This window comes from Diabrotica undecimpunctata, chromosome 7, assembly GCF_040954645.1.
Source record: "Diabrotica undecimpunctata isolate CICGRU chromosome 7, icDiaUnde3, whole genome shotgun sequence".
NCBI lineage: Eukaryota > Metazoa > Arthropoda > Insecta > Coleoptera > Chrysomelidae > Diabrotica > Diabrotica undecimpunctata.
This window is the reverse complement of record NC_092809.1, coordinates 12,651,802-12,671,483: the sequence shown is the minus strand read 5'-3', so window position 1 is coordinate 12,671,483 and position 19,682 is coordinate 12,651,802. Positions and strand designations below refer to the sequence as shown.

The 19,682-nt window shown below is 33.1% G+C and overlaps 1 protein-coding gene across 3 annotated transcripts in view; it reads right to left on the bottom strand.

Annotated features, from left to right (window-relative positions):
* Nucleotides 1–19,682, bottom strand: part of Rfx (regulatory transcription factor Rfx) — a 100,201-nt gene that overhangs the window by 49,192 nt on the left and 31,327 nt on the right. For 2 of the 3 annotated variants that reach the window (XM_072536724.1, XM_072536726.1), the window contains exon 3: nt 12,342–12,505. In XM_072536724.1, coding sequence (XP_072392825.1) covers nt 12,342–12,473 — 132 coding nt within the window. In that variant the 5' untranslated portion in view covers nt 12,474–12,505. Of the gene's footprint in view, nt 1–3,494; nt 3,717–12,341; nt 12,506–19,682 lie in introns of those variants that run through there. The other variant, XM_072536725.1, reaches the window with a different exon arrangement.

Genomic DNA, 19,682 nt, shown 5'->3' with positions numbered 1-19,682 from the left:
AAAAATTAGTCTGGAAACACAGAAAAAAATGGAACAAAGAAGAATACTGAGAAGCGACGAAAACTCTAGTAACGACGATATAAATAAAATGAACAAGGAAGTATCAAGAGAAATCAGAAAAGACCTAAGAAAATACAAAGATGAGAAAATCATCAAAACTATTGAGGAAAATAAGAGTATGAAAATAATGAGACGCAAACTCACAAATGGAAATAAACAAATAGTCAAACTCAAGGATAGAAATGGCAACATCACATCAAACAGAGAACATTTGTTACAAATTGTGGAATCATTCTATGACACATTATATAGCAACCAATCGACTCTAGATATAGTTGAATATCAGCAGAGGAAGGTTCAAAATCAGGGTTCCGAAGATATCCCAGAAATCTCCTTGGACGAAATTTACAAGGCTCTAAAAAAGATGAAGAATAACAAAGCTCCGGGGGAAGCGATAAAGATAGGAGGCTCAGTACTGATAACCAAAATTCAAAAGCTCTTTAATCTATGCCTATGGAATCAAAATATCCCAACAAAGTGGAAAAAAAAAATTCAATAACTGTACTCTTACACAAGAAGGGAGATATAGCAGACCTGGAAAGATACAGACCAATCAGTCTCCTTAACCATCTTTATAAATTATACACCCGAATAATAACGAACAGATTAGAGACAAAGCTGGATTTTTACCAACCTCGGGAACAAGCCGGTTTCCGCCCTAATTACGGCACAAACGATCACCTCCAGTGCCTAAAAACCCTGATAGAAAAAACTAACGAATATAACCGTCCCTTGGCATTGATATTTGTAGACTTTAAAAAGGCGTTTGATACAGTGGAATTACCGTCCATCTTAAGAGCACTACAAGATTGCAGGGTCGACCACAGATATTGTAATATAGTTAATAATATATATGAAAATGCCACAACAACCATAAGTCTACATTCAGCAACTAATAAAATAAAGATAAAAAGGGGATTCAGGCAAGGTGATACCATGTCACCAAAGCTGTTCATTACCGTTCTTGAGTATGCATTTAAAAGACTAACATGGCAACAGAAAGGAATATCCATCGATGGAGAAAGATTAAACCATCTACGTTTTGCGGACGATATCGTGCTTCTATCAGATAATCTGGGAGAGATCAAAGACATGCTCCAAGAACTGAATTACATACTACAAGAAACTGGGCTGGAGATAAATTTCGAGAAAACCAAAATGATGACCAATATGGTTCTCAGCGAAGAGATACAGATCAATAACAACAAAGTAGAATTAATCGATAAATACACATACTTGGGTCATGAAATCAGAATAACCAGAGACAACCAAACCTGCGAGCTAAATAGACGAATTACGTTGGGATGGGCGGCATATGGAAGGATGAGAGACATTTTTAAAACAAATACCCCAATTCACTTGAAAAGGAAGGCATTTAACCAATGCATCTTACCAGTCTTGACCTACGGAGCAGAGACCCTAACTTTAACGAAAGCTACTGCTGAAAAACTGAGGGTAACACAAAGGCGAATGGAGAGATCAATGCTGGGCCTGACCTTGAAAGATCGCGTGAGAAATGAGGAGATACGCCGACGAACTGGCGTAGACGATATTATACTGCGAATCAATAAACAAAAGTGGAGGTGAGCTGGACATGTTGCTAGAATGGAAGACGGAAGATGGACGAAGAGATTATTGGAGTGGAGACCAAGAGCCGACAAGCGAAGTCGAGGCAGACCACCCACCCGATGGACCGACGACCTAAGGAGAATAGAAACAAACTGGATTGCAGCAGCTAGAGATAGAGAGAACTGGAGACGTTTGGAGGAGGCCTATATCCAACAATGGATGTGAAAATGGGGCTGGATGATGATGATGATGATGATGAAATGATAGTAAAATGTCACAATTATAATTTCGATAACTTCTAGCAGTATCACTTATGAAATTTGAACGTTGTGCTGAAATAGTGAACACAGAAGTGGCTGCTCACTCCAAAGATATTTTGCTTGGCGATGTAAGATTTCACAATATTGGTCATTTGATTAGAAGGCATGATACAAGTGCACGAAAGAAATGTAGGTTATTCAAAAGTCATACTATATATTTATGCAAAAAATGTAAAATTCCTCTCCATCCCGAATGTTTCGAATCGTTTCATACAAAATAATAATTATGTTTTATGGATAACAGTATTGGCCAAGGGTGCGTACACCCCCCCTAATTTTTTAGATTGTTATTGTTAATTTTTTTTAAATCATAAACATATTTTAAATGAGGCATTTTTAACTAGTTTCAATAAAAAAATTCGGAAAAATTATTGTTTTTCATTGCTTGGCCGTTAATGGGTTAAATCTCTGACGTCTGGACCATAAACTGATCATAAACTGATGGTCTATCCCATCGAGCAAAAAGACAGAAGAGGGAATGTAAAGGTAGTGGGGACAAAAATGTTGTTAGACGGAAAATGCCATTTTGAGAGGCCACATTAAACAAGAAAAGAGAGTCTCTTTCCTTGTTTAAGAAATCAAATTTAGTTGGGTTATGTTATCGCCTGTCGTTGGGTTATGATATTTTAAGTGTTTGGAACATAGTGCTTATAATAATATTGGAACATAGTCTTAAATTTGGTGCCTTTGCATTTCCGGATATGTCCGCCATATTAAGAGGCCACTTTTATGGATTTTGGTCTCCTTTTCATAACTATTCGATTCCCTCTTTTACCAGTGACCGTTTTAGTTTCAGTTCTAGGCTTCATTTGTATTATTTATACATCATTCGAACTGACATGCGAACTGAAACTGAACGGACAATTGCACTGGCAATGTAAAAGACCTTTTATAATAGGCCAAAGGCCGGGTCGTAACCAAATGTCAAAAGGACGGACGTCAATATTCAGACACATCTTTAAGAACTGTAAATATGCGCTGTCATTTTTACGAGTTCAAAATCGTTAAAATTTTAGTTGTCGAAATACAAATTTACCTAAATAAGCAATGGATATGATTTCTTACCGAATTTAAAAAAATTAAATATATGTTTAATACTATTTGTATTAGATTTGATTTTAGTAAGTAATAAACGAATAAAAGGTTCTTAGCAATTTCTATAAGGTCAAAGTGAATTGCCATTTATAAATACATTTTAGTATCGATTGTAACAAATACATAATATATAAACTATGCACACATTATACAAACTTAATAATAATAGATATTTTACTGATATTTCATACTTTCAGGTTATTTATAGCAAGAGGAGAGTATTTTTGAGTCTTACGTTACATGTTATTCTAAGTATTTATATCAGACAAGAGTTACACCCTAATCGTGATTAGTCAGACCTTAGTCATTTTATTGAATGTTCATGTGGGACATTTAAATGTTTTTTAAAAATATCTCTATATGTTTTTCTGTTTCCCGGAACCTCCACATAACAAGCCACATACAGTTGCTTGAACAACAAAAAAATAAACAATTTAATATTTAACTCACCATAAACCTCTCGATCATAATACTTGGATAAATTATTGGTGGTTACTTAGAAATAAGGTACCAGGGGCAACGGTTTTTAAAATATTTCTTCGACAACCAGTATTTGTCTGTGATAACCGGAAGTTGATGACGTAAAACAATTGGTTTTTGTCTTTATAACTTCGTGCCAACTGTGGCTAAATATGAGTTTATTATTTTTAGTTCGAAAAATACTTAAAAGTTATTTAAGGTTAGAGATCTCGGTTCTTGTAGATTAGTAAGACACAATTAAGTTTCTGATTGACAGATGGGGCTGTCAAATGTGTCACGTGTACGCAATTTTTTTAATAGGTCACAACTGAGTTTATTTTATATTTTCACCGTTAGATGCTATTGATTCACTAATCCAAGTCCCTACTGTCTAGTAAACTTAGTATAGTTCGTTAGCTCAGCTTGGGGATAGTTTGACAGATTCATTGTCAAAAATTCCTACCACTCACTATTTATAGCTCAAATAAACTTATGTTCAAGGCTTCTTTTCATAAAAACAGAAGAATAATCATGAATAATGGGAGTGTATATTCATTAATTTTCATTAAAAACTTTCCATTTGTAAATACTATTCTACAAACGACTATAAAATTTCAAAAGTAAACTTGTGTTTTAATTTATACACTTTTATTGTGTTAATAAACCGCATGTGAATATATATATATATATATATATATATATATATATATATATATATATATATATATATATATTTTTAAATATTGGCTATGAGCACGTACGTTTGGTTGTATAGTAATTTCCAGTCGGCCAAAATTTAACCAACGCTTGCAACGTAGCAAAAAATAATTACTAAATTTACTAGACAGTTGGAACTGAGATCAGCGAACCGAGTATAAAGATTTTTTTTAATACGTTTGTCAAATTTTTGACTTCGACTAAATGTGGCTGGAAGTTGCTATACAACCAAGAACCCGTGCTCCTCATAGCCAATGGAACCCGTGCTTCTCATAGCCAATATTAATTGTAATTTAAAATTGAAAAAAAAATTATCATATGCAGTTCATTAATAAAATAAAAGTGAATCAATAAAACTGAAACATACTGAACATAAATATACTACCATTATTCATGATTATTCTTGTTTTTTTCAATAAATTTTCTAGTTATAAACAAAAATAACTAAAAACTTTTGAACAAATTTTCTTAGGGACTTATAACTCTTTTTCTGGTTATTCTACAATAAAATCACATTAGATCAATATAAAGGGAGTTTTTCAAACAATAATTTTCACTACAAATTTGTTTAATTTTATTAATTTCTCTGGATTTTACAGCGCTTTGAAGTTCACCAGGTTCTTGAATACTCGCCATGTTGGAATAAGGGGTTCAAAGAGTTTCGCGCTGTATCTCGTAAATTTGAGTATTATCTCGTATTGATTTTTTTTTTATTAAGAAGAACATTGCCGCATCCACCAAAAGGTTATTAGCGGCATTACTCAGTAAACAAAACTTTAAATCTGATACAAAATATTAATTGACCTTAGGTAATTTAATAAGTTTTTTACGTGACAGTTTTCTCCTAATAAATCTGGTAGAGTATTTGGTATATTGTTTATTGAACGTTCTCTACGGTATTTTGGACACTGAATTAACAAATGGACGACGGTAAGAGGCGTAACACATAGGTTGCACAGCGGGCGTTCACTGGCCGAAAGCAAATACGAGTGTGTTATCTTAGTGTGTCCTATACGTAGGCGCGTTAGAACCGTTTGAATGAACCGTGTACTAGCAGTAGTTTTCCACTGTCGTGTAGCTGGTTTTACCGATCTTAATTTAGATTGCGATAGAAACCATTCGCGCTGCCACTGACCCATCACTTTTTGTTTAAAAAACGGTTTGAGATCTTTACATACACTCTCACGCACCAATTCAGATTCCGCACTTGTTGCTGCATCACGAGCACTACTGTCTGCCTCTTCATTGCCGATAATTCCTATATGCGATGGGATCCATATAAATTTAGGAGTTATGTGGTTCTCTTGGGCGATTTGTAGTTCAGTTTTTATTAGTTGCTCCAATGGTTGTTTAGGATACAGATGCTGTGTTGCAAGAAGAGAGCTGAGCGAGTCGGTGAGAAACAGAGGTTTTTAAATTCTTAAGAGGTTTGCATGTTTTAGTGCACGGTACAAAGCAAACAGTTCAGCGGTGAAAACACTTGAGCTAGGCGGTAGTTTAAATTTGAAAGTAGACGTTGCAGTAACAAATGCACAACCAATGCCATCAGTAGATTTAAATGCATCGGTAAAGATGTTTGTGCAGTTAAGGTAGTCTCGTTCAAGAATCTCATTTAGTTTGTTTTTGATTAGTATGTTGTTATTGCATTTTTTGGAGAACTCTATTAAAGAGGTGTTGCAATTTGGGATGCTTATCAACCATGGAGTCGGATGTTGGATGTTACAGTGAAATACATCTGGGATTGTTGTGTCAAAATTATTCAGAATTGATCTTACTCGTGTGTAATAAGGTTTTCATAAGGTTTTCCAGTACGAGGTTTATTAAAGAGAAAGTCAAGATTATTTTTAGAAAAAGTATTTTCGAAGAGTGGATGATCCTTATTAGCAGCTACAGAAGAAGCGTGTGAAAGTGTTAAAAGTGCCCGCCTATACTGCAATGATGGTTCTTCAGTTTCGGAATGTAAGCTTTCTATGGGTGAAGCGTGAAAAGTTCCGAGAACGATCCGAAGTGCAGCATTGTGGATTGTATCTAATGGTTTTAGGGTTCTCTTGGTTGCGGAGGCATAAACAATTGAACCGTAATCGAGTTTGGATCTAATTAGTGTTTTATACAGAAGGAGTAGTGTAGAGAAGTCGGAACCCCAGAAACGATTTGATACGGTTTTAAGCAAATTGAGTCTTTTGTTGCATATTAGCGCGAAGTGTTGTATGTGCTTTTTCCAGGAAAGTTTTTGATCCAGCCATATACCAAGGAATTTTACGGAGTTTTGGAAGGGAAAGATGCTGTTGTGAAGATAATGGACAGGTGTAATGCATGATTTTTTCGTAAACACCATACCAGTTGTCTTTGTAACGGAGAATTCGAAGCCTGTACTAGCTGTCCATTCATCTAGTTGGGTTAAAAATGTCTGTAGTATTCTGCACATAGATTCTTTTTGTGCTCCTTTAATGTACACCACTAAATCGTCGGCATAGAGGCGAGCTTTGAGAGGTTTCTGTAATTTGTTTAATATTTTGTTTATGGCAACTAGGAATAGGATAGGACTAAATACTGAACCTTGTGGGGTACCGTTTTCTGCAGTATAAAAATCAGAATAAATGTTATTAACTCTTACTTGGAAAGAAAAGTCTTTTAACAAATTTTCGATATAGGCTAAGCAGTGTCCTCTAATATTGGATGCGTGCAATTTTTTAATGATGTTGAATCTCCAACACGTATTGAAGGCTTTCTTTATATCGAAGAAGATAGCTATGCACATGTGATTCATTGCTAACGCTTCTTGGACATCACTTTATAAGTCTACCTCGTATTGAATTGTTTACAGCTTTATTCATATTATTTTTTATCGTAAAATAGAAAATAAACAAATTATTAACAAAAATAACTAAAAATTTTAGGACAAATTTTCTTTTGGGCCATATAATTAATTTCATTAATTTCTCTGGGTTTTACAGTACTCCGAAATTGACTGGGTTACTAAATACTCATAAGAATACGATAAAAACGAACCATTAGACTTAGTTTTTTATTATATATTTTTTTATTCATATAATTCATTATTTTATTAACATTCCTATGGTATTATTAGTTTATTACGGATGGAGCGTTTTTTTAAGTGGTATCCCTCCCATTAGGCCTAATTCACTCACAATTTCCAGGCGAGATAATATTGAGCAAAATCATATGTTTAAAAAGTTGTTTTCCAGCTTTTGCTTTTTCTATATATTTTTGTTTAAGGGAAATATTTATCAATATATATATATATATATATATATATATATATATATGTATATATATATATATATATATATATATATATATATATATATATATATATGTATATATATATATATATATATATACACACAATTTACTGTAATGAAAATTACAATTTTTTAAACAAAGATTATTTTAAATAATAAGGAATTATTTTAACCTGTAGATATTTGTTAATTGTCGCTTTGATTTACCAATTTACCAGGTGACCCACTTGGCCCCGATCTTGTACACAAACAGCCATATTTTGAGTTAAAAATTCTGAGGGTGGTCTTGTACCCTACGGTTCATATCACACTCTGATTCTTTTGTGTTTGTGTATTATGTGTTAATTATATATAATTTTATATGACATGAGTCATATATTAGTTAGCATGTTCTTGTTGCTGACTTCTTCTTTTAGTATTGGTAACCAGAGCCTGCTACATTCTGTTAATGGGTTTGCTACCAATTTTTCTTCAATAAATAAGATGAGGGCCACTTCTTTGCTTTTTCTCTTTTCGCTCTATGTTTCTTTAACGACTATTGGTGCATCTTTCCATTGTACTCTGTGCTCATTGTCTCAGCCATGTTTGCATACTTGGGATCTGTCGAAGTCTCTGTTTTTTATGTATGATTCATGCTCCTTTATCCTGACACTTAGCGGTCTTGAGATTTTATCCACATAAAATTGTTGCATTCACAAGATATTTTATAGATGCAGTTATTTGATCTCTCCTGTGTGTTGTTTAATTTAGTTTTGGACAGAACAGACCTCAGCGTATTGGTCATATGCTTGGATTGGCGAAAGGCCCACGGCGCCGCCTTTGCAATGAAGAGGAGGAACCCTCCTCACATGTCCTCTGGAAGTGCCCCGCACTGGCCTATCAGAGGTGGCAGATCCTGGGTTCAGCATTTATGCAACCGAACCAAATGAGAGCGTTACTCTTAGACTTGTGGCTTTCTGTGAGACTACAAGGTTACTAAAGGATTAGATGTTCGGAACGACAGGAAGAGCTCACATTTGGAGCCCCTGTTGATTATAGCAGATATGGGAGCCCGGGACAACATGGGCCCCCGAAACGCCGAAGCCTAGGTAACCATAATCCTAACCATTGATTGTTTTGAGTGTTGTTGTGATGTTATATTTATTTCCTATCGTTTTTCATTTTTTCGATAAGCTCTTTATTGTGGTATTATTATCATCTTCAAATTCCTTCTTGTTAGTATTTCTGGATTGCTTATGATGTTATGTTGTTTCCTTTCTTCAGTCTTGTAAAATTCCTTGTTTATATTGGCAATGGATAAGCATTTTGTATTATAACCTTTGTTAGCATATCTTTTTCTTCCTGAAATGAGCCGGTGTGTTGGGCTATATCATATACTGATTTAATCATTCCCTTTTTGATACTTATGTTATGGATTGAGTGATAATTTAAATATCTGTTGGTGTGGGTATGTTTTCTGTAGACTTTGCTGTATATACGTTGTGATTAACACATCTAGAAAAGGTAGTAAGTTGTTTGTTTGTGAGAGTTTTGTTTTTCCAAGGTCAATTGGATGGATTCTTCTTTATTTCTATGGAGAACACACCATCTACATATCTCCACCATACTGTGAGTTTCTCACAGAATTTATCCACAAAAATATACGCTAATAATGGAGATAATGAAAATCTGATTTATAAAAAACATTATCTAGTTGAAAGTAGGTAAAAAAATAAATAGGTAATAAGTAAAAACAAAGGAAAATTAATAAATTTCTACAGATTAAAATACATCCTTATGTTTATAATAATTTTTTTTAAAAAAGATTTCCGGGTTGAAAACGAAACGTCAAAACGTCACAAATAAACGTAAAATGTAGATTTTGATGTTTAATCGCATTTAAATACAATATTTAACTTAAGTATGCAATAAGAAAACTCTTTATTTATCAGTATAGACGCAATATTTGAAGCATTTCTCGGAAAAACCTCTTGAGTCAAATTTCTCTAAAATTAAAATATTTGCGTCACTTGCTTCTAAACCCCCATATAGACACATGCAAACACTTATTTCTCATAAAAATGTCACAGGTTCCATAATATCTACAGATAAAATTTGGTATGTTCTTCTAAAAACATCACAAGTCCGCTCTCTTTCGTCTAAGAAAGTCACATGTCCATAACATAAAAGGTTTTTCAGATATAATAATTCGACTAAGGTGTAATGTGTAAAGATTCTTGGTCAGGTTATGTCTTATCTGTTTTTTTGGGTAGATAACGTCAAGTCGTCGTTCACTGACAAAATAAACATCCGGTTCACTGCACGTGTTTCTTTGTGTGTAAGTTAAAGTAATTATCCAAATTTCTCGAGTACTGAGAAAATATGGAAGCAGAAAATAATATAAGAAATGACTATTGTCCAGTGGTCTAATATTGTGTAGTGTTGGATCCTTCCTGTGTACTTTTTTTAAATGCAAACGGCTTACATGTTTCCAAAAAGTTTCCGTCGAAGAGAGTGAACATTTATTTACTGAATTTTATAAAATTCATGAAAAAAAACGAGCAAGTAGCGTACTTGGCTAGTCTACTGACAAGAAGCCATATACAACTACATAGAAAACGTAATGAAGAAACAAACTGCATTGTGCTGTATATTCTTACAAGTTGCGATGTTTTAGTATGGAAAAGTCTGTTTGTGTCAAAGCATTTGCCAGCCTCCATGAAGTTACACTGCCTCATCTGAAAAGAATTCAGTTATCGCTAGTAGAAAAAGAGTTGGGGACCTTGAGATAAGATAGGAAAATATAATTGGCGCCCTAAAAATTACAGCAAATAAGCTACAACCCTCATCAATCACATACATACATTTTCTCCTATGCAGTCACATTACTTATTGGGAAAAAATCCGAATCTACTGTACCTATCATCAGAGTTAACAGTAAAAGATATGCACAATGCTCTTCTGCAGGAAAACTACCTTGACGTACCCAACGAAATGTATTGGAAAGTAAAAACAAAATTTAATTTTAAATTTGGATTTCCTCGTACCGACACACGTGCGGAATGTGACAAATTTGAACATAACTTAAGCAACAAGGATCTTTCTGAGGCCGGTGCAGCTTCTTGCAAAATACAAAAATAGCTTCATCTAAGAAAAAATAATGTATTCCATTCCAAAAAACGCAGCTACAAGGAACAGGCAAAAGCAGGAGGCGAAATTACTTTTGATTTATGCAAAATTTAACACTGCCACATATACCGTCCAATCCAGTATTTTTCGCAAGGCAGAAATGGTACTATATTTTTGGGATCCATGATTTGGGGAGTAATCAAGCAACAATTTATTATGATACAGAAAATGAGGCAAAAACGGGAATCGATGTTACTGAACTCCTTTAATACCAATAATTTATATAAAAAATTTGGTTTTGATTAGTGATAGCTGTCTGGGCCAGAACAAGAACTATACCATGTTACACTTTTTATATGTATTAGTCCATATGTTAAAAATGTTTGATACCATAACTTACCTGTTTCCTATACGAGGGCATTTCTATTTTCCCAATGACCAGGATTTTTCTCGTATCTCAAGAAAAAGCGGAAAACCGAACGTGTTGAAATATCCAGAAGGTTGGGATAACCTCATTTTACAACCAAGAGCTAAACCTTCTCCTTTTAGACTTATCAAAGTAGATGGTTCAATGATTTTTGATATGAAAAGTGCAACTGACAAATTTTTCTTAAAATATCCAAAACCAGCTATTAACTTAAAAAATGTGAGAATGTTAAAAATCGAGAATAATAACAGATGCATTATTCTTAAAGATAGCTATAGTGGTCTATGGCGTTCATCACTTGTAGCATCAATAATACCAATAAAAAACGAAATAAACTTGCAGCATACATATGCTCTACCAGTGCCCATTAAGAAGACAAAACTGGATACTCTAGAAAAGATTCTTCCTTTTTTACATGACCACAGCAACAGAACATTTTATGAAGACTTGATAAAAAGCCAGATGACCATAAAAAGCCAGACGACCATAGGACCGTCTGAGAACATGGTCGAGAACACTGATAACAGCAGTCGCTGCGAAGACTGCGTATGATAGTAGTAAAGTTTTTAACATTTTAATGTTTGTCAGAGTTTATATTTAGTTTTTAGTGTTTGCATTCAGGAAACTTGTTCGTTTTTCTTTTAAAAACTCACATGTGTATGTGTTTTTTAAATTTTCTTCATATTCTTGTGAAAAAAATCTGTGATTATAGATACAGTGATACAATAAAATCTATCTTATATATTTTTGTACACCAACTAAATATATCAATAAAAGAATATACTCAAAAATGGTAATGCCGGAGAGCTTTTTTCATTTTCCCAAATATGCTAATTTCGGACTTATGAGGTTTTTCCGAGAAACGCTTCATTTTTTAAAAAATATTTTTAAACTTTCCGAAATAGAAAAAGTTAATTTTTTATTATATTTATATTTCAGATCGAATAGGTACTTATTTCTTAAATAAATTTCTAACGAACTGCCAACTCTTATGATTACTACTACTACCTTACGAGTACTGCCAATGTTTATAATCATAAATTATTATTTACTGTTAACTTATACCCCAGAGAACTTATCGCAAACAGGCGTTATTTTAATGTTCTCAAATGACAATTTTCTTTAACTGTATAAGAAAAAGAAGATCTATAATCAATAATCTAGATCGTCATTTAGAAAACCATGCAAATATTTAACAAAATATAAGTAAACACTTACATTCAAGTATAAATCCTAATACAAACACATAAAAACTCACAGAAGTCTTCTTTAGAAGAGACCAACAAGCACAACCTAGCAGTTCAATAAGATCGAAGATCTTACCTGATGTAAACTCGCTGGTAGAACGATAAGCTGAGTTTGCTGAGGCTGAGCAGGGGGTGTTGTCGCCGGAGCTGGCGTGGGAGGGCTGCTGTTGCCTCCTCCTGCTGATGCGAAGCGGGCTGTGGTTGCCATGGCTGCGTCACCAAGGCTACTCCTGTCGGTCTCTGGAACAACCAATAGCGTGAGTTTTGACGAGGCCTTGTCAGATTCGTATTTAGCTATTTTTTGTGAAGGTATTCGGGATAAAGGATGAGGGTTCTCTTAAGGAGCAAGGTGAAGAGGCGTAGGGTGGCTGTCCTTATACGAAGAAAAGATTTTATTGATAGTTATATATTTCGGATCCATAGAAAAGGACGATATAAACATTGTATTACCCAATCGATAGAGTAAGGTTTTGCTATTATAACAATAAATACAAAAAGATTTTCAAAAAATGTGTATTTGTTGTATTCTTGGAATATATTTAATTCGTAATAACATCTTACATTACACAAATAAGTAACATAATATTTTATGAGCATTTTGAAACAGGCGTTTCAAGGAATTTGAGTAACAGGAATTTATCAAAAAAACACATTAACCCATTTACGGCCAAAGGAGCGGAAACGCAACCTTTATTGTTATTTTTTTTTGGCCCGAGGATAATTTTTTTAATGTTTTCTTTTTGTTGAAGTAGATCTCAACAGTAGATTGAGGTATATAGTATTATTTTTCTTTTAACAAAAAAATAACTTAATAAATATTTGAAGATTATTATAATTTTGCATAACTTAACGATTTATGAACATCTTCATACAAATTTTTTTACGAAACTAACTATAAACATAAATAATATTTTTTATGCTAGAGTTGTAGAAATATGTTAAAAATTTTATTATTCTAAAACTTATTCATTCATACTTTAAAAATAAGGCCTATAATTGCATGTTTACACGATGGATTCGTATACGCACCTTTGGCCGAAACCATGGTATATTTTTTTCGTTAGACTAAATAATCGGAAATTTTAACAAACAATCTCGTCAAAAAACCAAATGTATGACAACATCTAAATTACCCACTACGATGTAAAATCGAAATTGATAGGAAAATAATAAAGCAGAAAGCACGGTTTAGATATCTGGGAATAGATATAACTAGTTACGGAGATGTTGAAGAAGAAGTACGACAAAAAAGCTTAAAAGCAAGTAAAGCGGCGGGATCTCTTAATGACACAAGCTGGAAGAATAAACACCTAAGACAAGACACCAAAACATAAATCTATAAAGCAGCAATTCTTCTCATTACATTCTTCAAAGATTTCTGCGGATGAGCAGAAGCTCATCCGCAGAAGCAGAAGAAAGCAGCAATTAGACCTATATTAACATACACAACAGAGATGAAAATACTTCGACAATTATCAGGGAAAAGTCTGTTGGATATTGAGAGAAGCGAAAAGATAAGAAGAGCATGCAATATAGAAGACATAAATGAATGGGTGACAAAACGGAAACAGGAGTGGAACGAACACATTAGTAGAATGGCAGAGGATAGAATAGTACGAATAACAGGAGATATATATATATATATATATATATATATATATATATATATATATATATATATATATATATATATATATATATATATATATATATATTTAGGGATTCTACAGTATTCACTGCCTTCCCTCGCTCAACCGTTTCCATCTCTCTCTGTTGTTCCATTCTCCATCGTTTAGTCCTCTCTTACTCATGGCGTCGTCTACTTCGTTCCTCCAGGATTTTCGGGGTCGTCCTCTTTTCCTCCTTCCTATGGGGCTCCATTCGGTTATTCTTTTTATCCATCTGCTGTCGCTAGCTCTTCTTACATGTCCATACCACTTTAGTCTTTTTTGTTCTATATATGTTAGTATGTCTGTTTCTATTGATGTTCTTTGCTTTATTTCGTCATTACTTCTCCTATCCATTCTTGTTACTCTGCAGCATCTTCGCAGGCATTCCATCTCTGTTGCTATTATCTTACTGCTGTTTTTCTTGTTTATGATTAAATTTTCGGCCCCATATGTCATAATACTTCGCACTAATGTTTTATAAATCTGCGTTTTTGTCTTCATATTTAGGTGTCTATCCCACCATACTGAGTTAAGTTGTCGGATTGCTGTTCTTGTTTGCCCTAATCTTTGCTTAATTTCTTCCTCTGTTGTTGCCTTTTTCGTGATTATAAACCCCAAGTATTTGAATTTATCCTTTCCTTTGATTGTTACGTTGTCTTCAATCTGTAGATCTTCTATGTTTTCTTCACTTGTAGATAGGTACTCTGTTTTCGCGAGGTTAATATCTAGGCCAGCCTTGGTATATTCTTCTTGTAGTTTCTTCATCATGTAGCTGAGGTCGTCTTGGTCTTGTGCAATCACTACTTGATCGTCTGCAAAACTTAACGTATATAGGTATTCGTTCCGTACCGGTACTCCCATGCCTTCGCATTTTCTTTTCCATGTAGTCAAGGCTTTCTCTAAGTATATTTTGAATAGGGTTGGAGATGTGGAACAACCCTGCAGGAGCCCTTTTGTTGTGGTGAAGTCTCCTATGATTCTTGTTCCCATTTTAATGGACACTTTATTTTCTTTATACAGAGCTTTTGTAGCTTCTATGAGTTCCGTCTGTATTTCTAATTTGTACATTGGAATAACAGGAGATAAGTCACCAAATGGACGAAGAAGTATTGGCAGACAAAAAAAAAAGATGGTGCGATAATTTAAACAATTTAAGAGGCTAATATTGAAGAATATCTTGTTCAACAAAAAATAAATTGGATCTATGAAACTGCAACCTTTGCCGGATCATCGGTAAACTGGCTCTGTGTAGAATTATTTCCTACCTTCTGCTTGAATATGCTGGACTTAACTTCAAGCCCTTTGGTATTAAGTTATTGTCTCTAAATCTTCGTAAAAATATGATTGAATTTTGACAATGTGCCAGTTTTTTGTAAAGAATTTCCGAAATTTAAATCTCCGAAAATTTTGAATAACGCTTCCAATATGAGGTTTTTTCCTCATGATTTATTATGGAATCACTAACAGGAGAATTTTACTGTCATAATGGCATGTGATTGTCTTTTTAAAGACGAATTACATGCTATGGTTTTTTTCTGACGGATATTCTCAAGTTATAAACTTACTTTAACCTTTAATTGTGGCTTATTCCCGTTTAAATATTAATTACTTTAAAGTTTTATTGTGCAAAATTCGAAAAAGATTGCCTTTTAACGGAATCGTTCACAAAGCTTCAATATGTGGTTCCAAAAATCGGCTGGTTTTGAAACTCGCGGGAGCAGTGGAGGGGGAAGGAGCTGTTAACTGTACCTCTGGCTCCTGTTGATGGATGTCGACGTTTCTTTTTTTAAATTGTATGTAATTTCTTCGTACATTACGAATAAGTATTATTAAAATAATTAAATTGTTAAATAAACCATCTAATTTGTTTAAACAATTTTTTTCAGTTTATTTTTGATGTAATGTGATATTTGATAATTGATAGTAATATTTGATGTAATTTTTATTGTAAAACATAAATTATTATGATCAATTTATACTTCTTCATTAAACTTTTTCCATAGCAATCTATTTTTTTTATTTATTAATATTTATTTATTTAAAAAAAATGTTTTTTTGCTCGAAAATTATTCGAAAAAGAATACTTATATATATAGACGAAAGAAATATATATTATATATATAAAGGAGAAACTTATTCTTCTGATTTTTCGTAAAATACTTACTTTGAACGTAAAATGCAAATAAACAATTAAAAATGCCGACAAAAGCCGAGTTTAACGTTTTTCGAGGCCATTTTCAATAGGTGGACATCGAATTTAAAAAACGAAAAATCTGAGGTGAAAGCTTAAGTCCATTAGGTTTAAAATACGCAAGTCCAGTTTGATTTTATATGGCATAAGTGAGGTTTAAAATATCCATAAACAAATTGATATACAATTGCACATTTTTAAACTGCTTGATTTAATCTCTTATCTCATATTTTTTATTTTAAATTTTTTTTTATTTTATTTTTGGCCAATTGATTAAAATCAATCGGCCAAAAATAAGATGGAATAGATACGAAGAACCATTTGGAGTTATTAAAATTAAATTTAGTCTAGATGAAAATGAAAACTTCAAGACCTTCCATGTAAGAAGAAGTAAAAGAGAAAAACCAGCAAATGTTAACAGTTTAAATCTAGTAGGATGTTATGACAATCCATTGCCAATTAACCCTAAGAAGAAAGCCGATTTGTTAAGATTGTTACCATTGATGCGTGAAGACTGTCACCAGTTTTACCAAAGTCTTGGAACGTCTAATCAGGCCGCCGAAATGGAGGATTGCTATTCTTCTGATAATAGTAATAATGAATAATTATTTGTAAATATTGATACTACACTCATGGACAAAATTATCGAATATTTTGTAATTTTCCAATTTTTTTTTGTAGTCACTATTATTTCAAAATAATTTTAAATTACTGATAATACTCATATAGTAGGCTGATGTACTAAACTGGTATAAAATGTTTTGATTTTTATTTTGACGTTCATTCAGTGGTTAGTTTCATTCGTACATTTTATAATAAAAATTCTTCTTCACGTAAAGGAAAAATCATACTATTTCGGTGATTTTTAGTTTAATTTATTAAGTTTAATTAAATATTGTTTTGATTTAACTAAGTTTAAAACAAGTATCCCACCAATTCGGCACTGCGATTAAGTCCAAGTAGCACATATTATAATTTTGTACGAGGAAGGATATGCACAAAAAGGTATTGCTCGACGTCTCAGCAGAACTGAATCTATAGTTTCAAATACTCTAAAAAGGTACCACGAAACAGGAAATTTTGTACGAAGGCCTGGTCAAGGACGCCCAAGGTGCACAACCGCAATTGATGTCCGTTTTTTGGTTCTTATTTCTACACGAAATCGTTCATTGACATCGATGCACCTCAGAAATGAGCTATTAAATGTTAGACAAGTTAATGTGAGTTCACAAACAGTTAGACGAAGATCAAAAGAAGCAAACTTAAAGCCCAGACGACCCGCCAAAGTTCCACGTCTTCTCCAAAATCATAAAGCTCGTCATTTGGAATTTGCAAGAACACATATTTAGTGGAATATCAACAACTGGAAAAACGTTCTTTTCACTGATGAGACCAGAATCCTATTATGGAAGTCAGATGGTCAAAACTACGTCTACAGAAGAGTTGGAGAACGATTCGCCAGCTGCAAGTCTCGCCCCGACCGTTAGTTTTGGAGTTGGTGGCATAATTCTTTGGGAAGGTATTAGTTGGGAAGTACGTACCGCACTTGTGGAAGTGATTGGACGGATGACTGGTCATTCTTACGTTTAAAACATCCTGCAAATTTTGGTTACATTGGATATGAAAGCTTCACGTTAATGCACAATAATGCTCGACCACATGCCGCTGCCATAATGAGTAACTATCTTGATGAGGTCCAAATTCGAAGATTGGATTGGCCACCGTCTAACCCGGATTTAAATCCAATAGAGCACATGTTGGATCACTTAAAACGCAGCATACGACAAAGAAATCCCGTTCCAAATACGATAGAGCTGCTTCGGCTTGCTGCACAGGATGAATGGAATGCAATTTCCCAAGGATATGTCCAAAATTTACTTGCAAGCATGCTGAGAAAGATGCAAGCAGTAATAAGAGCTAGAGGGGGGAATACTCGTTACTGATCATGCACTTCTTTCAGTTTAAACTAGTTGTTTAAGCAATTTAAATTATCATTTAAGTTTAGAGTAAAATAACCTTATTTACCTAATATTAAACATTAATTTTTTTCACAATTTTCTCTGCATAACAACTTAAAATTGTTCAATCAACATTGTTAAAATAAACTCTATTTTCGAATAAACGACTTGTTTGACCAGAATTTATTTTGAAAAAACAAAAATTTGAAAATTCCAAAATATTCGATATTTTTGTCCATGAGTGTAATTAGTTGTACCTTTTATACTATTTACTGGAACGATGTACCATTACAATAAATATTTGTTTTCTTAAGTTTGCAAATAATTTTGTACGTTGTATCAATCTCCTTATTTTGATATGTCTCACCAAAAGTAAAAAAATGACAGAATATGTTTTTCCCCCCTCCTAAGTAATAAATTTTATTTGTAACTATAAGCTTTACACATATTGCTGTCAATATATTTTTGTCTAATACCATTTGGTTGACATATTCGAATGCTACAATTTCATATAAACCGGACAAGTTGTTTTTATGATTTGCCACCGAATAGCAATTTGAACATATCAACTTTTGCCATAACGCCACAGATTTTTAAACATCTTATTTAGTTTATACAATAATTAAATTTAGTATGAAATGATATTTAATTCTATTTTATTATTAACTTAATAGTTCGTCTGAATTTGACAGTTCTCTCAGAAATAAACAACGTATGCTCTTTTAATAAGTTACCAGATGGCGTTAGGTCCAAACATAATAATTTATTAAATTATTTTAATATAATATTACTTGTTTAAAATATAAATAATAAATAAATAATAAAAGTACTTTATTCAATTTTAAAAATATTTAAATTTTAAAAATATAGAAAACATTTTTTTTTCATAAGACCACTTTACAGCTCGCAAGAAAACTTGCTGCAATTTCTTGCATGACTACCTTTCATGCAAGTATATTGCAAGGTCTTTATGTGCGATTTTACAGCTTGCAATGCGATTAATGTTGAAATTTTTACCCTTAACCTAACTTATACACTGTTGATTTTTTAAATTACTTATTGCTGTTTATTTTGTGTCTTATATACTATTTAGTAAATTTCGAAATGCCAAGACTATTTAAAATAGCCAAATATAAAAGGAAAGAGGCAGTAGCAGCAACCTTAAATATTATTATTGCTGCAGTAGGCCTTTTAGTTACTAATTTAGAATGCCGAGAACGATGGTGGATAAGACCATTGACATTGTGGAAAAATCAAACTTCCCACAAATTCCCCTAGACTTGCATGAAAACTTGCAGAGAAAATGGCACCAAACCGATTATCGCGCAATTGCAAGTTGCAGGAAATAATCAGCTGACGACATACTGCGCATGCCTTTAGGCAACTTTCTTGCGTCTTGCAGGTATAATTGCAAGCCGTAAAACGGACTATAGGTTATTAGTATGCGTCTTTAAGAAGAAAGTAAGCTCCGGATTATTGAGATCCATTCAGTCAAATTATCTGGACCACCCTTAAAAATTAGCTCGTTTTTCAAAAAATATTCAACCGATCTTGGCCCATATTTTGCATAAAATTCAAACACTTACAAGACCCTCAAG